The 26,861-nt window shown below is 41.4% G+C and overlaps 1 protein-coding gene across 4 annotated transcripts in view; it reads left to right on the top strand.

Annotated features, from left to right (window-relative positions):
• The first annotated feature begins 16,222 nt into the window (after positions 1-16,222).
• The window catches only part of DCLK2 (doublecortin like kinase 2), a 140,156-nt gene continuing 129,517 nt past the window's right edge, over positions 16,223-26,861 (top strand). For all 4 annotated transcript variants that reach the window (XR_013813607.1, XM_079772873.1, XM_079772872.1 and 1 more), the window contains exon 1: positions 16,223-17,074. Coding sequence is in view for 3 of the 4 variants with exons in the window: in XM_079772873.1 (XP_079628999.1) it covers positions 16,654-17,074 (421 nt within the window). In the remaining variant the exon portion in view is untranslated. The remainder of the gene's footprint in view (positions 17,075-26,861) is intronic.

The following is a 26,861-nucleotide window of genomic DNA, read 5'->3' as shown; positions in this document are numbered from 1 at the left end:
CTGTGTTTTTTAAATGACTGGAGATGGAGGCTTCATTCATTCTTTCATTCATTCATAAATTTTTTAGCAAGAACCTCTTCTCTAGCTAAAATACAGAGAGCCCCTTCAGAGATGTAGTAACCTGCACCTCTTCTCTCCATTCTGACAAGGAAGGAAAAAGCCATTTTCAATAGTTTTCACTGTCATAGCTGAACAAGAGAGGAAAATCAGAGGCAGAGAGAGAGAGAAAGGAACCACATCCTCTTAAAAGGTAACAAATTTCATTTTCATCTTTCCAAAGGCCATTTCCTTTTCAGATTATCAAACAGTAAGCACTCACCCTTGCATCATCATGGAATGGGAATTAATATACATCTCTCTTACATATTGCCTAGAAAATAGTGTTGTTGCATTAATTCAGGGAAACAACACTAACCAATATAATAACTCATATTATCAGGTTCTACTATAAGACAGCAAAAATCTCAATATAAAAGTTATGTAATACTTACAATCAGAGATATGTATGAAAATGAGATGTCAACATGTCCACTCAATTTGCATTTAAAGATGACTAATTTTTAGGCAGCTTTGGTCTCAGTATGTTTGGATAGTCTTCTAATTAAATCAGAAACTTCATTATTTATTATGCTAATTGTTTGACCTACTAAAAAAGTAAGTGGATAAGTTGAATGAGCATAAACACGCAATCTAGACAATTTGGGCCAAACCCACTTTACATAAATAGATCTCTAGCTTGAAGTATATAAAAATTGTCACATCTACCAACATAGAATTGAAGATATTTCAATAGGTAAGAACAAACTGTCAAGTCATACTTGTTATTGATCAACATATGCCATCTAATGTACTAAGTCCGTGGTCGGCAAACTGCGGTTCGAGAGCCATATGCGGCTCTTTGGCCCCTTGAGTGTGGCTCTTCCACAAAATACCACAGCCTGGGCAAGTCTATTTTGAAGAAGTGGTGTTAGAAGAAGTTTAAGTTTAAAAAATTTGGCTCTCAAAAGAAATTTCAACGTTGATATTTGGCTCTGTTGACTAATGAGTTTGCCGACCACTGTATTAAGTCATATGGACACTAGCTAGCATCTAGTGTCTCCCAATTTAATGTTTAAATTCAGATCAGCCTAAAAGTGAATGAACCTGGAAAAAATCTTTGGAACTCCTTAAGTGCCATATAGCATTAATTTGCTAAATTGTACCCAAGTTTGCTTTCATTGAACCTGAATTAAAGTTCTAGTTATGGCATATACTAGCTGCATGACCTTCAGCAAGTTACTTGGCTACTCTGCACCTACATTTTATCTATAGAGTAAGAACTACAAGGATTGTTCTAAGAATTATATATATGTATTTTTAATGTGTGGCCCTGGCCAGGTGGCTTGGTTGGTTTAAGCCTTGTCTGGTACAACAAAAGGTTGCAGGTTAGATTTCCAGTCAGGGCACTTACCTAGGTAGAGGGTTTGATCTTTGGTCCCCAGTTGGGGTGTGTATGGGAGGCAATCGACTGCTGTTTCTCTCACACATCGATGTCTCTCTCTCTCTCTCTCTCTCTCTCTCTCTCTCTCTCTCTCTCTCTCCTCTCCTCTCCTCTCCTCTCCTCTCCCCCTCTCTTGGGTGAGGATTAAAAATTTAAAAAATTTAAAAATGTGTCTACTCCATATAGTTCCAAACACATAGTACGTATTCAATAAATTGTAAATTGTTTGATATCAATGATTGATGGAGTCCTACAATGCTACTGAATTATAAATTTCCCTCGAAATGTTGGGGCACTGGAAACATTTCTACATGTGGAAATATAAACTAAATAAAATGTGGATCTTCTAAGTCATTAAAAGAGCAAGAGTCATAAGAATGTTTGTATCCATAATCTTACTCCTAGAAGTGTATTCTTGATGTCACAGAGGGGTAATTAAAATGTGTAAATGTCTTTAATATAAATTTATAATAATATAAAACTGCAAATCAACTAAATTTCTAACAAAGAGAAATTTTAATAAATTTATTATTAAATTATTTTAATAATTAAAAATAAAATGAAGCTAAATGGAAAATATAGACCACAAATTGTATCTACACAAAAACTGTGAGTATGCACACAATGTATGTGTATGTACATTTGGGGAAGACTATACAGAGATGTGCTGAGCTGGCTTATATTGGCTTATGAGAGCCAACTGTTACATTTTCAGAAAATTTGCAGCCAGTTGTTAAACACAGTCATTATTAAAAATTAAATTAAGCAAGTACCCATATAGTGAAAATACTATGTAACAGCATGCTACTGCACCTCACCTTATTTGGTGTCTCACTAATAGTTTGAAATTCGCCATGACAGGAGTGTTTACACCAAGGAAATCGACAAATGCTTCAAACCAGGGCTTATATTTTTTGTTTTGTTGATGGTCTAGACATAAGAAAGCAGTAGAGAATATGTTAATAATGCAAATTAAATTTTAAAGTGTATCCTATCTGTTGTCATTACATTGTGAATGACATTGAAAACTGAGGGAATATTTTCCCAGTATTTGAAAACTATTATCCAATTTAACCAAAAGTTTGCTGCTCTCATGACAAATAAGTGAAGTTATAATACATTTTTATTTTCTCTTTCTTCTTAGAAATGTTGATAATGAAAATATCAACCAATATTCATGGTAGACCCACACTCAAGGAGCTGGTTGTTACACATTTGAGCATCATAACCCTTTGTATACCTATAAAACTACAGTTAATGATGGTGAGAAAGCAACTCATGAACTAAAATTGCACATGAAATATTAATTTTAAACAGTTCCATTTGTGACTATTTAAAGATAAAATAGTATTTTTTAAAGTAAAAGAATACAACAAATATTTTCATAAAATTTGATATTTTTCAAAAGAATTCAAATTGTGGTACAACAATAATTTATCTCTTGACTTTCCTTTCTTTCTTTTCCTTCCACAAATATGTATTGGGCCCTACTATGGGGCTCTGTACTATTTTACCATCCCTGACCTTGTATAATCTTGTGTGGAGTCAGAAGCCACACAAATAATTATGCAAACAAATATTTAAATGTAAATTTTGTTAAATACTATAAAGGAAAAGAGCAGGGAACCTCGACTAGGAGGACAGAAAGAATTAAGCACATTGTAGAAAATGATACAATCAAGTCTTTTTTTCTTTTGCTTTACATTGCACTTTGTGATCATAGGTATAAAACAGAGAAAGATCAAAAGGTCTCCGTCCCGACAAATCTACAATCTAAAGGAAATATTGTCATCAGAATGCTCCCTATATTCAGCTGAGATTTAAATCAGATTTGAACCTGCTCCTTTGAGATTCAGAAACAATTACCCCCAAGCCACCCATCCCACATAGTCCAATCTCCTTCCACGATTTCTGCAGATTCTCAGGGACTTCAGTTTGCCTGGTCACTCTGGAACATGAAGTTATTCAAGGAACATCTTGTAAATGTTCTACCCAACCCTTGAACCAGCCTTGTCTAACTTCTTTTCCCTCTCCCTCCCTTCCTCCTCCCTTCCTTCTTTTCTCCCTTCTCCCTCCCCTCCTCCGCCTTTCTCTATCCTCTCTCTCTCCCTCTCCCTCTCTCTCTCTCTCTCTCTCTCTCTCTCTCTCTCTCTCTCTCTCTCTCTCTCTCTCCCTCTCTCTCCCCTCCCTCCCTATCTCCTAAAAGTCATGAATTCATTCTGAAACCTCCAACTCCAATTCAGTATTGCAGGGTTTGTCCCTGTTTCTCTCTTTCCATAGCTATAATTCCCTTTTCTTACAATGAAAAACCTGGCTCCCATTAGCCTCAATATATTGACCTATTTGCTCATCCTTAGAATACACAGAATACCACGAAGACAACAGTCTTCTCCATTAAGAAAAATAAAATAAAATAAACTGCAGTTCAGAATGCTTAAATGGTTTGCTTGAGAGATTAGTAAATGTGTGAGCCAAGAGTCTATTTCTATTCTTCTGACTCCCACTATTTGTTTTTCTCGAGACACGAAACAAAATGACGACTCTTAATATTTTATCTCCCCTTATAATTAATCAGTCCTACACTTTCAAACAGTACTTGAGATATCAGAAACATAAGTGAGTTGTGCATGTTGCCAGTTTGGACTAGACTCTTGGGTAAATTCTATACTTTTCATGAAGCAGACATTAACATATAGAAGCAATTTTAAATATAACATGACTTTTACTGCACTTAAAAAAAAACTAGCTAATGGTATTAGTGAATTAATTCTAATTCCATGAAAATAGATTGTGGTAAGCTAATTTTGACACCCATGGGCCTTTTCTCTACCTTCTACCCATCCACACCTCAAAGTAGGCTAAGCAGTGAGGGTAAAAATTAGCCTCTCTCCAGATGGGTGGGGTGCTTGACAATCATAGGGTTAAGACTCTAACATTTGAGATCTTGCATGGAAATTTTTATATAATTGAAGGTTGCAACTACACACTGTATTGTCACCTTTGTGTCACTGTTAGGAAGGACATTGATGGCAGGGTCCCGGTATCATTAGTCAGGTCTAAAAGTATAGACTGAAAATAGAAGCAGTTTTGATTTTTTTTCTTGAGCAAGAATATCTAGGTAAGAAGCATTGTAATTAGAATGCATACAGTAATTACAGATGTGCGAAGAGAGCATGAGTATTATACTCCCTCAAATCTATTATTGCTTGGTCTTCGAAGCAACCTTTATGACACCATGATGCTGAAGCTGTAATTAGAAGATATGTCCTACCAACACATATTTGCAAAACAGAGTGAAAAATCTCACCCTTTTCCTCTCTGGAGGAAGGCATGAGAGGATCTTGCCCACACTGTTAAAAATGAAGAGGTGTTAGAACTACATAGGAAAGGCAACTCTCCCACTTTGTGGGCCCCTGGAGCACCCTTCCCTTCCCGGGACTGCCTCCTGCTACCAGGAAAAAGTCACAACAGAGTATCAGGTAAGCAGGAGGAGTTAATGAACTGTCACTTACTACTTTGAAAAAAATAGTCATTGTCCTAGAGGCCTCATTTGTAAAAAGGATTTTTAAGTGGACTCTCAGGGATTAAAGTTTTTGCCTTCCCCCATGCCCCCAAAAATCTATTGATAAAACAGAATACTGTGGTCTGCAGTGGGTGGTGGGATGTGATGAGGCTGGTGGAATATTGTCTCCAAGGTCAGTGTGTCTCCCATCCTCCCCAAGGACATCGGGATGTGGGTTGGAGCCCGGAGCCTCAGGCCCTCTCTGGCTCCCTGCCAGCCCAGGAAAGAGCTCTACTTGGTGAGCTCTACCCCAGTTTCTTAGGGCGTCAGTACATGACCTGTGCTTCCATCTCAGTCTCCCAGGGCTGACAGATGACTGGCTCTCTGAAGCTGGCCTGAACTGGCTTAAAACCATCTCCTGCCATTGATGGATGAATGAATGAACAAAGTGTGGTATAAACATACAATAGAACATTATTCAGCCTTAACAGGGAAGGAAATTCTGACACATGTTACAACACGGATGAACTTAGAAAACATTATGCTAAATGAAATAAGCCAGACACAAAAGGACAAGTACTGTGTGATTCCACTTCTGTGAGGTGCCTAGAATAGTCAGAGTCATAGAGAGGGAAAGGAGACCAGTGACTGCCAGGGACTGGCAGAGGAGAGACTAGGGAGTTACTGTTTAATTGGCACCGTGTTTTGGTTTTGAATCGTGGAAAGCTTCTGGAGATGGATGGGGATACCTGTTGCATAACAATGTGGACACATTTAATGCCACTGAAGTGTACACTTAAAAATGGTTAACATGGTACATCTTTTTAACATGGTAAATTTTAATGTTTCTTTTACCAGAATTTTTAAAAAGTAGCTCCTGTAACTTATAGGCCTTAATTGTTAAGTTTGAAGTGAGTTCCATCATCACAGTTTCTCATCATTATCTTAAATTATTATTCAAAGTAAAGTGCTAATGAATAATGAGACTTAAGAGTTCTTTAGGGGACCTTGCTATTCTCGCTACAGACATGCATTTCTCGCCCTCCCTTATAGGAATATTGGTCCTGTCTCTTTAACCCAATTGAAATGCTTTTAGTCTTTCTAAAACAAATACCCCAACTTCACTTGTTTGCAGCTGCTCTTCTAAATGACCCAGTGGGCTATGTCACTGGACCAGAACACTGGACAATGCCTCCTTTGGGCTTCTACCTTGTAAGACTGACATGCCCCTGTCCTTGTAATTCTAGGCTGTAGTAAATCCCACCTACTCCACTAATTCTTTCCATAACTTCCCCATCAGAAGTCATCTTTCTTTCACTTTTACCCACACATTTTGTGTGTAACTGTGTTGTAGCGTTCCCTAAGGTACTTACTTATATGTCTCACTGGAATGTGAGCACTCCGAGAGTAGATAAGTTCAACCACATGATATTGGAACAGTTTGACCATTTTTGTTTGACCTATAAAACAAAAAAAATTCATATAATGCAACTAAATGCTATTGTATGTATTTACTACTGTATTAAAAATAAATAATTGTACAATATTCATCTGTGTGTGCTTCATAGCCTATATTGCAATGTTTTGCAATAATAGGTGCTCAATGAATAATGCACAAAAGTCTCACATGAATGACATACTGCACAAAACCATGAGATGAGGTTCAGGGAGGGGTTAAAGATTCTCAGAGAGGCGGGGGTGGAGAGCACAAATTTCTGAGTCCTTTTTAAAGCTGGAGAAGACAGGGGAAAACCTCTGGTTTGCATGCATGTATTTAATCTTCTTAACTCCCTGCTAACCATTACTTTCCCCCATTTGACCCTTAACGGCACTGAAGCTTAGAAAAGTCTGTGATAACTTGCTCAAGTTACTTGTCATACTCTAAATCCTTACTCTACATCATGCTGGGAAGCTATTTTAGTTGATGAAACAGTGTTTTCTCTCTTTGGAGCAATATTTGTGGCAGGCCAATGGCAATCAGGTGATCATCAGCAGATACATACACACTGTTCTCACCAAGAAATGGAAACGTTGTGTTTTTCCAGAGTTAGGCTGGCAGAAGAACTGTCTACCTGACCGGTCATAGCCCCCATGTAAATAGAAATGGGTGTGCTGGGTCGAGCAGATGCTGGCTCTACCTGTTTGTGTAACGAAGAGCCCTACCCAATGCCGCTCATCTCTAAATTCCCAGAGCTCTCCCAGACTCACCTTGAGGGAGGGCCAGGCTTGGGCCCAATCTTCATTACACCCCTAGTGCTAGTATCTACAGCAGCCCTGTACCCATGCCTAAAATGCCTGGACCTATGGAAGTTCTGCCCCAGGTAGGTTCTAGTACCAGGCACATAATCTGGCTTCCCCAAAGTGGCCATGTAATCAGCCAATAAGTGTTAGAAGAGGAAGTCACACTAATTCATTCAAAAGCAGTGTATTACAAGGGTCTGTTTTGTGCTAGATCTCCTCTAGAACCTGGGGAACCCATGGTAAACTAAAGTGCCACCTTTTAAGAAGTTCTCATTCTTTTGGGGACTTGGAGCCTGTGCTCTTAACCCCTGTGGCATATTTCTCATTTCACTGGCCAATTAATACATTTGTATGCTAATTTCTATGGGAATATTTGGTAAGAAAAGAGGAACTGAATACACAAGGATCAGTTATAACTAAAACAGTCCCAAATGCTGCATCTTCAACAGTTCTGATATCATTCCTAAGTAACACAGGAGGGTGTGTTGGGCATGATTCAGTGAAAGAAACAGAAACCACTCTTAAACAGAGAAGGACTAAACACACAGAATTAGGTGCTAATGAAATGTCTGGAAGAGCTTGGTCTCTAGAAATGAATCCTGAAGCCACTTCTTAGAACCAATTCGCTGGGAAGCCATTCTTCAGAAGCTAGCATTTGAACAACTGGGTTCAAGAGCATGTGGTCATAGCTGTAGTGGAGAAATTAGGAAGTGGGAATCGAGAAGCTGCACACAGCATTCAGCTTCCCCCCCATAGTAACTCCTCTCAATACACAGAAGACTGGGTAATGAACATGGTAACATTATGACCAGAAAACTTCACATTTCATGACCTTATTTGCCAATGGAATAGGGCAAAAGTCAGAAAAAAAAAATGGCCCCTGCTTCACTTCTGCCTCCCAAATCGTATCCAAGTACACCAAATTGGAGGAATCTATTATGGGAAATGAAATGTTCACCTTTGCACACCCTGTAATCTAGAAAAACATACCAGGAGAATGTTAAAAATTGAGCTTATTTCCACCCAGAAGGAAAGGCTGAGTTTACCGTGTTGAGGGGTCACTATGGAATTAAGTCTCATCAGCTTAGTGCCTAGTTCAATGTCTGATACATATTAAATGCTCAACAAATAACTCATAAATGAATGAATAAATGCATTGTGGATATCATAAAAATGACAATAGTGACTTTTTTCTTTTATCCTCTTTAAAAATATTCTTAAATGATGCAGTGATGGTGGGTTATTCTCTTATTTCAAGTACAAATTGAAGTATTCTTTTTTATTGAATTTATTGGGGTAATATTAGTTCACAAAACCATGCAGGTTTCAAGCGTACAACTCAACAAAACATCATCCGCACACTTCTGTTTCTACTTGAGGAACTTTTAGAAAACTCAGCAATTAAAATATTTTTTAAAATAGAAGAAAGCTAGATTTTTCTCCTTCCTTTTGTTGGACATGAGTCTCACTTTCAAACTTTTGTGGTTGTTGCTAAATGTTCCCTCCAAGGAGAAGTCTTCCTATTTTGTTTATTTTTAGAAAATAGAGGTTGCAGATAGAGAAAGCTTTTGAAAACTGGAATCTCAAAAGGGAACTTCTAGGCAGTGGCTCTTTATCCAGCCTAATATAGCAGCAACTTTGAGTAGGTTATAAGAATATAGCCCTGCAGTGGATCACCCTCTGATCCTCTTTGTTCTGACTAATACAGCATTAAACAGCATTTTTCAAGACTACATTTCACTCTCTTTCCCTTTGGAAGATAGACAACCAAATTCATTTACCTCCCCCACAACAAAAAGCTATCTCCATGTTTTCCTTGCTTAAATTGAAACTAATTAGGATTGTCACTAAGTTGCATAAATTGTTACCATAGAATATTAGAACCAAAAGGAATGTTAAGAGTCACATTATTCTATCCTGTTGTTTGCAGGTGAGGGAACAGAGAAGTTGAGTATTATTTTGTATACTCAGCATCTTCTTAGTTTGTTGATATTCTCTCACATGTATTTATTCATTCAGTAAATGTCTAGCATGTAGGACACACAAAGCTCTGTGAAAGGTCTTGTATGGAAATGCTGGAGTGTTTTCAGCCACATGCCCCATGTCTACATCTAATAAGCAACACACAAGTTTAGCCTCACAGAGCTATAATCCACTTTGCAAAATGACATACACTTTCATGATTGCTTATTTCTTTTAAATATTTTTAATATATTTTTATTGATTTCAGAGAAGAAAGAGAGGGAGAGAGAGATAGAAACATCAATGGGTTGCCTCCTGCATGAACCCTACTGGGATCGAGCCTGAAACCTGGGCATGTGCCCTGACCAGGAATCAAACCATGACCTCCTGGTTCATAGGTTGACGCTCAACCACTGAGCCACACCAGTGGGCTTGATTTCTCATTTCTTACTTGAGATTTCCTCCACCAGATTCCATGCCTCCCTTTCTTCCTATCAAAATCCCATCCATTCTTCTAAGCCCATTCAGTTGTTAATTATTGTACGGGGTTGAATGTTTTTGACCCCACCCCACAAATTCACATTGAAGTCCTAATACCCAACATGATGGTTATAGAAGGTGGGAACTTTTAGGTCATGAGGATAGAACCCTCATGAAGAGGATTAGTGCTTTTATAAGAGATCCCACAAGTTCCTTCTTTCTTTCCACCAGGATAAAATGAGAAAGTCTGCAACTTGGAAGACAGTCCTCATCTGGCTATGCTGAAACTGACATCCAACCTACAGAATAAGCTACTCGGGCTATGGTAATTTGTTATAGCAGCCTTAACAGACAAAGGTGTTACTCAATTAAGACACACAAACTCTGCAATCACAATTGCTCCTTTTATGACTTATCATAGGACTTCCTTGACTTCTCTATTATGATATGTATTAGGCTGACTTCTGGTGAAGTAGATATTATGTAGATGGATACACATCTACTTTTCTGTGGTTCCAGCAACATGGTGAACTAAGCTAATTTGGAAGCCCTACAGCTATAAGCCCTTAGAAACACTGGGTAAAGAAAACTACAAGAACAGAAAAAGTTATTTTTAACTGCTCTTTCCAGAAAGAAAGGGAACCTTCAAGTGCTAGAAACATGGAGGGAAACTGAAGCCAGACTGATAAATATGAGAACTGAGGCTGATGGGAGCAGTGTTGTTGGTTCCTGGTTTGTTCCAGGGTTTAATCCTCAGGAACAGGTGCCCTCTTAGGCCCAACTGAAGGGGAAGGTAGAAACAGAGATACCTCCTTATGGGTAGGACCCTCAAAAGCTTCAGTCCCAGTCTAAGAGGACTAAAAAACTCAGCCAACAAGGTAAGAAGATGACAATAAACTCTGTTTAGAGAAAAACAAGTCTTCTGAGCCCTGACCAAGAATCGAACCAGCAACCTTTTAATGGATGGACAACTCCCAACCAACTGAGCCACACCAGCGAGGGCAAAAAGTAGTAATCTTTGTCCTAGATACTTTGTAGACGTGAAATGTACCAATAGGAAGAACCAACTATTCAACCCATTTTCTCATGAGAAAATAAAGTGCTTGTGTGCTATGCACATTTAAAGTATCCATATTGGAAGTTTTCTTCAATTCAACTGATATTTTTATATAAGAAATAAGCTTGAATTTTTGAAAGGCTTACCAGTAATTTAAATGTTCTGAACTGAAAAGTTAGTTTTAATCATCCCCTCATATATAGGTACTAGAGGCCCGATGCATGAAATCCGTGCAAGGGTAGGCCTTCCTTCCCCCGGCTGCCGGCACCAACTTCCCTCTGGCACCCGGAACCCGGACTTCCCTCGAAGCCCCGGCTTCGTCCAGAAGGACATGTGTTCTACTTAGCATATTATGCTTTTATTATTATAGATTATTACAGATGGGTGATTGAATCATTAGCCATCTAATTGAACTCCACCTCCAGCCCCCCACCTCTCAGTGAAGGTCAGGCTGATACCATGTGGCTCAAATCCTTAATCCTTTAATCACATGGTTGTCTTTTGGGCATGGCCAGCCCCTCTCTGGCCATTAGTCATCTCCTTAGAATAAACCAGGGACCCAACAGCCACCTCATTAGCATAAACTATCAGGGTCCCCCATGAGTAACAAAAATACTCCTATATATTTCCAAAGAAGTCGTCAGTATATTTGTAAAGTGCTATAAGAATCATGGCTGTAAAGGACAGCAAAGATCCCAAGGTGCAACAGCAAAATGAGAGACCAATTTGTCAGAAACTTTTCCCAGTTTAGGTACAGGTTACGGGGTAGGTTGGAGAGACTCTTTCTGAACAGTTTTGCTTTATGCCCTTTCCCCATTAAAGCTGGACAGAACACACGAGAATTTGTAATCATTAAAGACAATAATATAAAAAATAATGCTCAGTTTCAAAAATTCAAGTTCCTCGTCACCAGGCACTTTCACTGAAAAATAGTTGTTTCATCACTTTGGCTTCTGGGAGAAATGCTTGGCACGTCGTGAGCAGGATTGATGAAAACATGAGGCAGCAGAAAGTCTCAGCACAGTGCAGTCTAAAAGGTTTGTCAGCATCCTTTATGGAATAAATAATGGAGTCACTGGAAAACTACCGTTAAAAGCAGAAGTTTCTGGCCAAAATTAAAGATTTGCCAATGCCTTTGAGAAATAAAGTAGCACGAAGCAAAAACCAGGAGATATTCAAGGCAAGTTTCCTTATGTAAACATCCACAAGGAAGTACATATGTAATAAAATCTCATTTAAACAAATTATACTAAATAAAAATTTGCATTGTATGTCTTTGTCAAGGTGGAGGTGGGGGAAGTGAGCAGGGGAGGAGGAGTTATCACTTGGGTAAAGGCAGCTCTGAAACGGTATTGCTGATCTGCGTCAGCCAAAGGGAAGTGTAGAGAACAAGACACGCTGAGTTCTCCTTCATGTTTGGTTGACTTTTTCTGCCCACATAGTTTTGAGAAGCCCCCTCGTGGGTATCACCAACAAATTGTTCACATCCACTGGATGTGAAATTTAAAATGATTGCATATCAAGAGCAGAAAGGAGTGATTTCTAATCATGCGAAAAAAAAATGGAAAAGAGATTTTGAATTGAAATTCTTGGATTCTCTGTAGCATAGGAATGAAGCCATTTCTAAAGTACTCTGCACAAAAGATTTTATTCCGTGTTTGATTAAGAGGGGTTAGAAAAAGGTATAGAAAGTTCACAGCCCACAGAGAGCTAAGGTCAAGGATTTTCTGCGTGGTGAAGAATCAGGGTCAGGGACTCCTAATGAAGCCCTTTTTACATCAGGACCTGGCAGACAGAGTTGGTAGACTTTGCAACCACCAAGGAGAATTAGGCCATCTCTGGAAGAACAAATGATTAGGTAATCAGATACTCTTTCTTGGTCAGGACAAAAGGGGTATCTCAACAAAGGAAATGGTAGTTAAAACATTTTACTCAGCAAATTCTGCAGCTTCTTAAAAGGGGAGAATTTTAAATCATGGAGTAACCCAAATTAGTTAATAGTTGCCTACCTAGAGCCCCCAAATTTTGTTTGCATTAGAATTGTAATGCTAAACTATTGTTTCCACCTCAATAAATCTTCCAATTTTTGCCAGCTGGGTCTTGATATATACTATATTCACTAAGGAAATATCTTATGACAAGTGATTATATCTTTTTTTTAAATATATTTTATTGATTTTTTACAGAGAGGAAGGGAGAGGGATAGAGAGTTAGAAACATCGATCAGCTGCCTCCTGCACACCTCCTACTGGGGATGTGCCTGCAATCAAGGTACATGCCCTTGACCGGAATCGAACCTGGGACCTTTCAGTCTACAGGCCGACGCTCTATCCACTGAGCCAAACCGGTTAGGGCTACAAATGATTATATCTTAATCCTTATATGAGGTTCAGGAGTAAAATTCTTCAAACAGATTAGTGCAAGGAGCAGGAGCAAAATATTTTTAAACTAAATAACAGCTTTCTCTTCTTTCTCTACCCCTCTTTAAAAGCAGTAATCTTTATTTAACTTGGGGATATAATGTTAGGGAATAATGTCAAAATACTGATTTATTATATCACGAGAGGCCCAATGCACGAAATTTGGATAAGAGTAGGCCTTTCTTACCCCTGGCTGACGGCACCAGCTTCCCTCTGGCACCCGGGCCCCGGGTTTGTCCGGAAGGATGTCCAGTCTAATTAGCATATTGCACTTTTATTTTATTATTATAGACTAGAGGCCTGGTGCATTAAATATGTGCATGGTGGGTGGGGGGAGTCCCTCAGCCCAGCCTGCACCCTCTTGCAATCTGGGACTGCTGGCTCCTAACTGCTCGCCTGCCTGCCTGCATAATCACCCCTAACCACCTCTGCCTGCCTGCCTGGTTGCCCCTAACTGCTCACCTGTCTGCCTGATCACCCCAACCACTCTGCCTACCTGCCTGATCACCCTTAACTGCCTCTGCCTTGGCCCCCACTGCTATGGCTTCCTCTGGAAGGTCATTTGGCTGTCTGGTCTAATTAGCATATTACACTTTTATTATTATAGATTGTATTCTCTATTTTAAAAGGGCAAAATCTTTCATCAAGGATTTTTGAATGAGAAAATGTGTTTATGTCAGTGTCCTAAATTGAATGATTGAAGCCTAAAGGTTTAATGATGGAAGCCTGTGCTACCAGCCTGCAAGATGACCCCAATGATCCCTGACTCCTGGTGGTCATGCCCTTGCATAGTCTCCTCCCACATTGAATTGGGCTTACCTGTAACTTTTAGGCTATTTGGGGAATGACATTGTATGACTTCCAAGGCTACATCATGAAAGACATGACTTTCACCGTGTTCTCTCTTGGATGCTTGCTCTGGAGAAAGTGATAACATTCAAGAGATTCTAGAGAGGTCCTCATGGCTGGGAAATGAGACCTCCCAACATCCGTGTGAGTGAGCCATCTTGGAAGATGATCTTACAGCCCCAGTCAAATCTTCAGAGGAATGCAGCCCAGTCATTATCTGATTCGAATCTCATCAGACCTTGAAGAAAGCTGTTCCTAGATTCCTGGCCCATGGAAAATGCTGAGACAGTACACGTTTATTGTTGAAAATCACTAAGTTTGGAATCATTTATTACTTCAGCAATATATTACTAAATCTTTTTCTCCACCAAGAAATACTAATAGCAAAACAAATGAATACACCCATTTTAGGGCATTTACAAAGTTGATAGCTTCTGTGGTTACTAGTACTTAATGAGGCCTTATCTCAAGGAATTTGCCCTTTAGTTCTTGTGTCTCTAAGTGTTGTACCAAGACCAGCAGTGTTGGCATTAACTGGGAACTTGTTAAAAATATAGAATTACAAATTCTAGCCCAGACCTAAATCAGAACCTGTATTTTATGAGATCCCCCCAGTACATGTAGGAACATCAAAGTTTGAGAAGACGCCCTGATTTGACTCCTAATGGGAACCCTAGTTGTACATTACAAGCACTTTTTAAAAATATTGTTGGAGAAGCTCATCCCCAGAAATTCTGAATTAATTGGTTTGGGTTGAGGTCTATCATGGCTGTGGATCTAATTATCAGAATCCCCCCCCCCCCCCCCCCTGGAAAAACTACATTGAAGTCTCAGATCAGCTCTGACTTCCCAGCATGCTCCAGTCCTGGTTCTAGAAGTCAGGTATGCCCAAGTATGTTCCTGAAACTCCCCTGAAGGAACAATGGGTACAAGTCAGTTTGGATTTGCTGTCTAGGGCAACTCAGAACTAGGTGCTGAATAATCCAAGGTTTCGGGATAGTTTACACACCTATCAGAATACAACCAAACATTTTTTAGTTTCATCGTTCCTGGATGGCAAAAGGTTGGTAACTAAGGTTCTCACAAGCCTTTGGAAAATACTCTTTACTGTTGACCAGACACTACTAAATTAAGATTTCCAATATGATGGGTGCTTACAAATGTTCAACCTACTATGTAGTAAATAGCTCAAATTGGCAACACTAAGTACCACCTGAATGTAAGAGGTGGGGGAGGAGAGTGCAGGGACTAGGGATTGAATGTTTTGTGTTTGTTGTTTTTTGTTGTTGTTTTTTTACTAATGCATCCCCAGTGACGGAAACAATGCCTGGCACACAGCATGCTCTTAATTAATAAGTATTTGTAGGTTAAATAAACCCCTCAAAAACCAATAACTTCTGATCATTCATGCATTCTAAGTCACTGAATGTGCCAAGTTAGTGAACCTCCAGTGGAAATTGTGGAGGCTGTTCTACCAAAGAATTTCTAAATGAAGCTCCAAATCTTTTAAAAATTAAAATTTGTGCCCTAACTCGGTGCCATGTTTCAAATGTCTTGCCTAATTTGTCCTGGATTCCTCAATTGGAGGCTGGCTGAGGGATGTGATCCCTGCCCTTGAATCTCCTTCCTTTGTGAGTTTCTTTTTTTTTTTTTTTTTTTTTTGCCTGTGCGTACACATTTCCCAGGCAGAGGAGCGCGTGCCGCGGCTGCGCCCATTGGCGCGTGTGCGCGCGGGTTTGTAGCTGTCAGATGATGGAGGCTGCCTAGGACCCAGGGGGAGCCGCTCCTCTCGCACTGCAGCGCCTTCGCGCCGACCGGTCCAGCCCCCTCCTCTCACCTCGCAACCCCCCTCCGGGGTTTTGGCACCTCTTGGGGGCGGAAAACTCCGCCAGCCCTGACCGCGGGCCGCGCCAGTGGCTTGGTGGGGCCGAGCGCGGATGCCCGCCGGTGGGCAGGGTCGGCCTGCGGTGGGGACGGCGGGCTGCTGTAGTTCCCGCTAGGGCCGCACTCAGGGGGAGGAAGGGGCCCGCCAGGCCCTCCCAGCCCAGCCAGCGCGCCGACCACCCTCCCCGCTGGGCCAGGGGACCAGCTCGGCCGCAGCTCCACGCCCGCGCCCGGGCGCGTGGGCGGGCCCGCGGCGCCGCTCCCACGCTCCCAGCCCCTCCCCCTCCCCTTCCTTCCTTCCCCGCCGCGCTCCGGGCAGCAGCCGGCGGATGCGAGCCGCACCGGGCGCCCGAGCTTTGTGTGCGCCCGCGGGCCCGGGGCGAGCCTTGGGGGGCCCTTCTGGGCGGCTCTCGGCCGGCTCCCCGGCGGGCGTGGTGAGGCGTGGCTGGGTAGAGGAGGCGCTTGGTGGGGGCGTGGGGCTCCCCGGTGGGCGGGAGGGACCGAGCCAGCCGCGCCGGACAATGAGCCCGGCCGCCGGACGCTGCGGCCCCCTATAGGAGGACGCGGGCGGGCCGGCGCCTCCGCGGCTCAGCGGCTCCACCTGCGAGGAGAGGGCGGGATGCCAGGGCCAGGTGTCCCGGCGCTATAAAGGGCCCTCGCGGCCAGGCGTTCCGGAGTTGGTTCTCGCGTCGACGCTGGGCTACCTGCAGGCTTTGGCTGGGACGTTTTGTGTGTTTTTTTTTTTTTTTTTGTGCGGGGAGCCCTCGGAGCCGCCACGATGGCCAGCACCAGGAGCATTGAGCTGGAGCACTTTGAGGAACGGGACAAAAGGCCGCGGCCCGGGTCGCGGAGAGGGGCGCCCAGCTCGTCCGGGGGCAGCAGCAGCTCGGGCCCCAAGGGGAACGGGCTCATCCCCAGCCCGGCGCACAGTGCCCACTGCAGCTTCTACCGCACGCGGACCCTGCAGGCCCTGAGCTCCGAGAAGAAGGCCAAGAAGGCGCGCTTCTACCGGAATGGGGACCGCTACTTCAAGGGCCTGGTGTTTGCCATCTCCAGCGACCGCTTCCGGTCCTTCGATGCGCTGCTCATGGAGCTCACCCGCTCCCTGTCAGACAACGTGAACCTGCCCCAGGGCGTCCGCACCATCTACACCATCGACGGCAGCAGGAAGGTCACCAGCCTGGACGAGCTGCTGGAAGGTAGGAGGGGAGGGCCCAGCGCAGCAGGTGCGGCCCAGCAGGTGCAGGCGCCGCGGGCCCGCGCGCACACCCACGTAGGGGGGCGGGGGACGGGGGGGGGGGGCGCCTACGGGGTGTCTTCTAGGCCACGGGAATTGTCTGTTCTGTCTGCTTTTCCTTAAGCTCTGTGTGGAGCGCGCTATCCTCTGATGGTCCTTCCCAAGAGATTTGCCTTAAACAGAAAAGAACAAAGAAAAAAAAAATCCTAAAGGGCTTTGGACTTCGGTGACATCTCTTAAAATTGGCGAGCTTGTGTTTTTTTTTTTAACTGCAAACTATTTGAAAAGGAGGCTCTCCAGTGAGGATCTGGGTAACCCTTTAGCTAATAAGCTGTTTGCTCAGCCCGCTGCGTGTCGACCTCCGTGGAGACACCTGTGGTGCCAGCCTCTGGGAGGGACCCTGTTGTGTCTGCTTTATTCAGAAGGTTGTGCTGTGAAAAGCTCTGGGTTGGCGTTCCTGTTTGGACTCCCAGCAGAAGTTATATGAGGTCAGGAGGGGTGCTCCTAGGCAATTGTTCTTATCCTTGGCTGCATCTTGGGTCACTGGCGACTTTAAAAAATATAGGTGCCCGCCACCCCCACGCCCGCTCCGCTTCCAGGTTAGGATGTAATTGGTTTGGGGTGTGGTCTGGGCATCCCGAGTTGTAAAAGCTCCACAGGTGATTCGAATGTGCAGCTAAGGTTGAAAACCACTGTGCTTAAAGGTTTTCTACATTTGGTTGGTGATGAGGTGAGTCAAGGTCAATCTCTCTTGCCCTGTCTTCTGTTGAAATTAGCTAGTTAGGATGTTGGTTAGAGGCCATTGGAATCAGCAGTTGCTTGGCAACTGATTCACTCACGTGTCAACCATGCTTCGCTCAAAGGGACTGATTGGTTGTATGTTGTGTCATCCTTGAATTCCTGCAATACTTACTCTTCTTTCCTTTTAAAGAAGAAAAAAAGCATTACTAAGTAAGTACAGGCATACCTAGGAGACATTGCAGGTTCGGTTCCAGGCCACCACAATAAAGCCAGGATTGCAATAAAGTGAGTTGCAATCTTTTTGCTGGTGGAGGGTCTTGCCTTCAATTTGTAAAGAAACGCAACACCTGTGAAGCACAATAAAGTGAAATGCCAATAAAACGAGGTGTGCCTTTAGTTAATAGAACCTATTTCCAGATCTAAATAGCACCTGTAAAGATTAGACAGAACCCAAATATTTGCTGCCTGCATGCTTACATACAGTCTACCCTCATGCATCTTTCTTCATGCAAATGGCACATTTGCTATAGTCATAGCAACATTGGCTTGGCAGGGAGAGGAAACTGAACTTTGAGCCAACTGTTTTTCTTATATCATTTCATCCTGTTTATGTTATGTTCTGAAGGCACTGTGCCCATTTTACACACACACACACACACACACACACACACACACACATACACATACACACACGAGGAAAGTAACATGACTTGTCCCGTAATTACTGCAGTAGATGCTCTTTCTTCTACAGTTCACCTCTCATACACTGATGTGACCTCACTGAGGAGTACTGGAAGTGGTTGAGTTTCTCTATTTAGTCACTGTTGCCAGTTTTCCCTTGTCTGGCTAGATGAGGACCCAGCCAAACTTAAGTTGTCTCTTCAGCCTGTGTGTGTGTTAGCGATTTCACACATTCTCTTGGTCAGTTGTGTGTTTGGGTTTTAAAGGCTATCTGAGGAGGTGATGCCAACTGGAGGAGTAGATGTAAAATAAAGATACATTGTTAAACAGGCTTTTATCACTCCCTTTCTTTATGGTGTTAGAAACGTTAAGAGCAACATTTGTGTAGATATTTCAAAACTGAGTAACAGATTGACTGGCCCCACACTAGAGTAGCAGCCCCATGGAAAGATCAAGGCAATGCCTATGGATTCTGCACCTGTTACTGGCATGCCCTTGGGATACTGTGCCTGGGGTGCTCCGAAGATTTTAGTACCTTCCTCTGAAGTAATTTTAACAGTACATTTGCTACATGAAATCAATGTACTCCAAAGATGAATATCATCGTAGGGGGAATTTGGTCAAAGTAACCATTATGCACATTAATTAATGAGAACACATATTGTACACTTGAGTTTGTCATTGCCTAGGCAGTACATGGTCCACTGAGTCTAATTCTCAAACTGTAGTTTCCGCTGTACATGGAAGGGTTGGACCATTTTCTTCCCATGAGGATGAGACCCATAGAGTCCAAATTATACCATCATATGATACATAATGATGCAACAAATATTTGCACAACAGAAATGTTTTCCTAGTCTAGTCAATTGACTGCTTGTTTCTAGCAGTATTCAGTTACTGCAAAAGAAGAAAATTTGTGCACTTCTTTTGTCATAGTGGCATTCTCTCTGACAATGGATCTTTGTCTAAGTCTTGAATATTCCAGTAATGAGTGGAGTACCCTGTTGCAAGGAAGATTTTAAGAAAAACAAACAAAAAAACCATCTATGCTCTAATATCAATTAGAGAATTTAAATAGTTTCACATTTTAATTAAAATTGTGTGCTCCAGTGTTTAGATTTATCACACAGAAGAACTTGTAGGTTTTATTTGATCAGTAAAAATAGGTCTGTAATATTGCCCATGTCGTCAAAATTGACTACAAGATTCTCTGATATTTTTTACACCATTATGGTTGACTCTCTTCTCCTCTGCCTCTTCTATCCCATGAAGTTTGTAGTTTAGGAAACATTGTTTTTCCTAAAATGTTTTCAGTGAGGAATAAAGAAGGTGATGGCTCAAGACTGCCCTTGGCATGAACACTCGTTCAGAACCCCAATCCCATTGAACTCAGATGACAAAAGAAATTTGCATGACCCAGATTTTTTTTTTCTGTCCTTGACGTTGAGAGTCTCTGGCAACTAAAAACAGTGTGCTGGTGTCTGCTGGCACTCCTGTGCTACACTAGGCCAGCGGGCATCATCAGCCTACTGTTGTACCTCACCTTGGTAGCTTAATTTCACTGGTTGGTGCTGGGTTTCCCGGCAGTCCTGTTTATTCTTTAAAACTGGACGGGGACCTTCTCTCGGAGGAGGACTGTTTGTCATAACCATCAATATTGGGGAAAATGAGACTGAGTTGGGTGAAGCTGTGAGCCAGCTGAGTTTGTATCATCTCTGATACATAACTGAAGCTGTCCTGATGACTCACACTTAAGTTCTCATGTTCCAAGCTAAGAGTCAGAACTCCAAGTCTCAGCTTTGTTCCATGAGTGTTCTCACCTACTGAACATTTTGGCTGTATTTGTAAAATTTTGATGTCCTAAAGAGAGATGGCCAAGGATCGTAGAAATGATGGCTGACCAAGTGAAGATCCCTGGGTTCTACTGACTGTGGATTTGAAAAAAATACTCGCCTAGTTCCCAAGGCCTCAGTGTCCTTTTCTGTTCAAGGAAAGGTTGTTTGAGAGTTTGGCAGATCCCCTCTCCAAGTCAGACCCCGTCAGGTCTAAAAGGACATGCTCTTTCTCTACCTCTGTGGCTACTTACTGAGTATATGAGGTCCTGGGCTGCCTTTCCCCACTCAGAACCTTCCAGAAAACTGACAAGGCTGAAGCTGTCCTCCTCTCAAGCAGGGAGTGGGTGTGTGGCTCTGGTGAAGTGTTTGCCAGGAGCCAAAATAATTAATAGCCACCCGTCTCTGCCTCTCTCATTCCAAAAGTAAAATGTTTTGTGTTATCTCTGCCTGTTACCCCTCAGTCAACAGTAAGTAAGCTGATTGAATTTTTTGGCATGTGAGAGAATTTTTGTGATTTTTAAAAACAATTATTACTGAGCATGTTTTTATTAATTTGAGGGAGGCAGGGAGGGGGGGAGAGAAAGAGAGAGGGAGAGAGAGAAGCATTGATTGCCTCCCACATGCACCTCTGACTGGGAACTGAACCGCAACCTTTTGGCGTATGGGATGATGCTCCAACCAACTGAGCCACCCAGCCAGGGCAGTTTTTATGATTTTGATAAGTGATGCTTCCATTCTTCAAGTTAACTTGAAAATTCACATGAATTAATTTGAATTTAAGAAAAGTAAGGTTGTAAAGAAATTAAGCACTCAAGTTTCTGAGGTTCTCTTACTAAATCGAGTTTATTGAATCTGCTGGGTTTGGCCAATTTCTTTGAAGGTGTTAAACTAAAATGTAGTTACTGAGAGAGTTTTAAGTAAAAAATAAGTCTCTAAGAACCCATATCATAGGATTTTTTTTTCCCCTTGAAAGGTGGATTTTTATAGTAAAAATAGAAACTTAGCTTTTGGAACTTGTTATGGGATTACATTCTTTACTCACTGTGAGTTATAAGATATATTTGCAAAAGTAAGTCAAAAGCTGTATGCATTAAAGGCATCTATGATGATTGGACATGGCAGTTTAACATTGAATCTTAGGTCTGCAAAGTCTTCTCTGCTTGGCAGACTACTAGATTCTTTAAGAACTGCTTCACATATTATTTCTCTGGGAAGTCTCTTCCCACACCGCGGGGACATTGGTCTCAAATAGTTGTTGATCAAGAGCATATTTTTGTTGTTTCAGCTGCTGGGGGTACAGTTTCTTCCCTCAAGATGCTCACAGTTAGAGGGAAAGAGATAGCAAACGTGTACACACACACACACACACACACACACACACACTTTCCAGGGAAAGTGCAGCATTGGTCAGGATGATGAAAAAAGCTTCCCAGGGGAACAGATGTTGGAGCCAAGGCCTGAGGTCAAGCTTATAACGCTTCCCTCTACTTACAGCATTTTCTTTGCCTCTATTGTACCACTTACCTTTCCAGTTAGTGGTTTATTGGTCTGTCTTTTCCATTAGACTGAGAGCATCATGAGGTCAGGGATCTTGGACATGCAATAAACTCATTGAATAAATAGCCCAGAAAATTACTTTATTTCTAAATAAATAATTACTTAGAAATAAGTAATAAATTTTACTTCAAATGAATAGTATAGAAATGATTTTATTTCCCCTGGCTGTCAAGGGAAGTTTTCTATGAATTAAGTTTGAATAGGGTTGTTCCTATATAAATGTGGAAATATGTATTTTGAAAAATTGGATTACATTTTGAAGGTGCTGTGCTCAGTCCTTATTATGGGAAGAATGCCTCTTGCCTAAAACCTGCTTCTATAAATTGGATTCTTCTTTTCATCTCATTTACTTAAAACGGGGGAATTCAGATGTGCAATAATACAGCAGCAAATAGACTCTTTCCAGAGATAATGTGAAGAGAAATTTTAATTTGGAGAATAAAGAATTCTAAAGGGTTGGGGAAAGGGAATATTTGGGAGAGCATTTATATGATTAGAGTATGCCATAATGATACTCTAAAGTTATAAGAAGAGATAAATATTTTATGGGGCTTTAAAATACAGAAATGGATATTTTATGGTCCTGTGATGTGAAATAAAGGAAGCTCAATTCCCTTGGGCAGTGCTGGTCAAACTGCTTACTTCATTGCTAGTAGGACCAGGAGAGTTGCTGTAGGTCTGTACCTCGTAGCCAGGTCTCTTTCTCCTTACCCCACCTGCTCATGCTCCCAATTCTGTTTTTAATCTCTTCTGATGAAATAAACAACTACCCTGCTTAGGGATTCTTTTTCTTCTCAGCATTACTGCTATGTATTAGATGTTTTATATGCAGTCACTGTGTGAGGGACTTGACGTGTTTCCTCACATTTAACCTTGTAATATCTGTGAAAAATGGCAGCGATGTCGTCCCTGTTTCACAGATGAGGAAGCTGAGGCTCGGAGAGGATAAGGAAATTGCCCCCTTGCGCTAATCCTAAGAGGTGGGTCTGGAAGTTGAGGCCTTTCTTCCTGGCTTTTGAACTTCTGTATTCTTAACTGCTATGTTCTATCACCTGTGAGGAAATGGGGTCCATTTCGACCCCTGAGGTTTGACTAGGCCATAATAGATCAGCAGTCCAAACCTCCATCACTGTGCAGCCCAGAGTCAATCATTTAGAGCTGGGTAATGAAGATTGCAGTAGTGCCTCAGTCACTGTGGGCATAAAAAAATGTTAGGATGCTTCCTGTATGGTTCCTGGATAAAACACACATTCTGTACACCTGCAAGGTAGTGTCTCTGCATTCAGGTTCTGCAGAGTTCCCTTGCTTGACCTCCGTTTTTCTCATCCGGTAAGTGAAAGATGGCTTAGGTCAGTGGTCGGCAAACTCATTAGTCAACAGAGCCAAATATCAACAGTACAACGATTGAAATTTCTTTTGAGAGCCAAATTTTTTAAACTTAAACTTCTTCTAGCGCCACTTCTTCAAAATAGACTGGCCCAGGCCATGGTATTTTGTGGAAGAGCCACACTCAAGGGGCCAAAGAGCCGCATGTGGCTTGTGAGCCGCAGTTTGCCGACCACGGAGTTAGGTAATTGCTAAAGCCCCTTTGCCCTTTGAAGTTCAGTGATCTTGGGAAATTCTTCTGACTCTGTCTGGCTCCATGTACCTCTTTAAAAGTTGGCCAGGTCACCCAGCTGATGTGGCTCAGTGGATGAGCATCGACCCATATATCAAGAGGTCCTGGATTCAATTCCTGGCCAGGACACATGCCCAGGTTGTGGGCTCAATCCCTTGCCGGGGGCGTGCTGGAGGCAGCTGATCTATGTACCTCTTTCATCATTGATGTTTCTATCTCTCTATCCCTCTCCCTTCCTTTCTCTCCAAAAATTAAAGACATTTTAAAACAATAAAAATAAATAAATGTTGGCCAGGTCTTTTGATCAGATGTGGTTACCAAGGTTTAGCTAAAGTTCTTAGAACCCCCCCAATAACTTATAAAAGAGTCTTCTTCGTAAAATGCTCTGAGGAAAGGAAAAATTGCAAACCAAGTGAGGGCTCATTGATTTCTTTATCCCATGCAACACATACTTCCAGCACACGATGTTTGATAATTAATGTTACTTTTGTGCCATATGTGAGATATTTTAAATAGTGGGAATAGGTGGATATAGGTATTTAAAAAATTTTTCTCGTTAAGACAGCTATCTGGACAGTTAGCTAGATTTGCAGAAGTAGAATAAGTTCATGTGAAAATCAAGTATTTGGTGTCCTTTCATATTTTGGTTTTTAAATATGTTTTTGTTCAAGAAAAATAATGCAATATATTTTAATAATGTATAATTTTCACTGCCTCTAAGATGCCTGACTTGATTTTTCTCTTTGGACATCTGTCATAATCACATTCTCATACTTTTATTACTAGTGTATGTGTTTAAATCCCAGGATTATTCTAAGCCCCTTAGTTTTTCAGTGTCTACTTTGAGTTAGTTCTCTGACATAGCTTATATTCAGTTTTGTTCATATTTTGTATTCTTAAGCATTGTCTATAGCAAATTTATTTCATGTATAGTTTTAATACTACCAGATACATTTTAAGTTCCACTGTTTTAAGGCTAGAATTTTCATCTCTTAAAACATGCTTTAATTTTTATTGTAATTCAGTGTTTTATTCTATTTGCCACATCTTCTGCAGCCTAAATTAAATCAGTCAACTAGTTAGATTGTGTAATTTGTCAGATGCTACTACTTTATAGACTATGGGAAAATAGTGGTTTGTGAGATCAACTTAAGTAGTTTTGATTATACTATAACATTTACTATCATCAAACAAAGTGGCTACAATAATCTATAATTATGACCTACTCTATTACCTTTTGTTTATATATTGATAAAATTATAATTACCTGCAACCAAAATATATCCTAGTGGACGTTTTAAAGTATGGTCATTGATTTATTTCTTCCTTCACTCTGTATGTTTTGCAAACTTAAGATTATTTTTCAATTTTTTAAAAAGAAAAAACAACAACACTGAGCCTTTATTGAGCGCTTACTCTGAGCCTGGTGCTGATATTCATGATCTTTATTTCTTAAAGGCAATGATTGATGTGCCCTTTCCCAATACCCTTGCTCATCATCTTAGTCTTTTTACTTCACAGTATTTTGCCTCATCTGCTAAAGAATCAAGAAAATAAAAAAGGAGTGTTGGAAACTTACTGTTGGTTATACTCATGTTCATCAAGCCTCTGTGCAAGAAAGAACTTGAGAAATAGTCCAATGTAAACTCATCTCTTGTTAGGTTAGCGATCAAGGCCAATAGCCAGAAGATTCCACATGAACCTTATAATAAAACACTGAGCAGAGAGCCCTAGCAGGCAGTGGCTCTTTGATAAATAGTAGTGGTCCTCAGCATCTTAAAACAAAATTTGTGTCCTTGTAACTCTGCTCCCCACCCCCTCCCCAGTAATTCTAGAGCCACCATTTGCATCTCCATAAGGCTCATCATGCTTCTGCATGGCAGCCCTTCAGGTGTTTTGAAACAGTGCTCATGCTTTCCTCCACCATTCCCCTTCCCTCCCACCCCCTAAACACCTCTTTTCTGGACACACATCTGATTTTTGAGTCCTTCATCATTTGCCCTGAAGCTTTGCAAGCCATCCTCATCATCAGTCACTAACTTAAAACTGGGGCCCGGCCTTCCTCTTAGATCTCACAGTGAGGTTTCAGGGATGAAGGGGAAAGGTGTTAGCAAAGGACTCCAGAAGTTGGGGAAACTCTGTCCAGGAAAGTTTTACCTCTGCTTGGATGATGAGCAATTGAAGGACTGGCCCTATATCCTTTATACCACAGTTTATTTGCAAATATTATTAGAGGGATACATTTTGGTCTGAAAGTCTCTCTCTCTCTCTCTCTCTCTCTCTCTCTCTCTCTGTCTCTCTGTCTCTCAATATCCTTAAGATTGCAGTGTTTCTCTAATTTTAGTTTTGGATACTTAAAAATGAAAACTGTAAAAAGCTAACAGCCGAATTGCAGAAGCCCATTATTGCCTTCATTACTTTAATTACATTGTTACTTAAATATTTATAAATATAAAGGTAGGTGTGTACTTATGCATATAGGTCTTATACACCGATACACCCCAAACAAATTGATAACGCAAATACCAATAAAACTGTATTGGTATTTACAATAAAAATGCAAAATAGCAACATAAAGCTGTAGATACTACTTGCTCAAATTAAATTGTTGTTCCCAGTGTGACCGTGGTGCTGAATGCTGAGTTCAGATGGCTGAGTGATGAGTCAGTTTTGCGCTGCTAATGAGCCCTCATTCCTGCAGAGTAAAACTGTGTCCTCTGGCCTTAACTTGCTGTGCTCGTCTTTTCCTCGAGTCCACTTTTCCTCCTTCACTGACAGCAGAGTTACAACACCTGATGCCAAAAGAGGTGAGGCTGCGGACAGTGGCCTGGCTGTCCTTGGTTCAGAAGCAGTTGTTCAGAGGTTCCAGAATTGGGCGATCTAAACATTTTAATCATCAAAATAAGCACAGACTGAAAATGGCCATGGTGAGCTCTTGTAGAGTGTGGCGTCCAGCTGGCTCAGACATGAGGAGCAGGTCTGTAGGGTTCATCCTACCAAGAGATTAGATACAATTAGTACTTTTCCAGTGAGCAAGCTTGAAGGCTTTTTGGTTAATGAGTAGAATTCTTGTTTTCCTTTTACATATTTTTTAAAAAATCTTAAACAACCCCATAAGTTTCAATGGTGAAACGTGGATTTGTGGACATACTTCTTTGTAGATACTCAGATGTAGCTTTTGTGCCCCTTCACCAGTGGATGGTACAGATGGTGAAGCTGGATGTGACTTTGGGAGACAACTTCTTTTGGCCACTTGCCATCAGATGTGTTGAAAGAACATTGGTCTTAGAGGTGAAAGATCTCATTTTGTGCCCTTA

This window comes from Cnephaeus nilssonii (assembly GCF_951640355.1).
Source record: "Cnephaeus nilssonii genome assembly, chromosome: 5".
NCBI lineage: Eukaryota > Metazoa > Chordata > Mammalia > Chiroptera > Vespertilionidae > Cnephaeus > Cnephaeus nilssonii.
The sequence above is the reverse complement of the archived record's forward strand: the minus strand, read 5'-3'. Positions and strand labels throughout refer to the sequence as shown.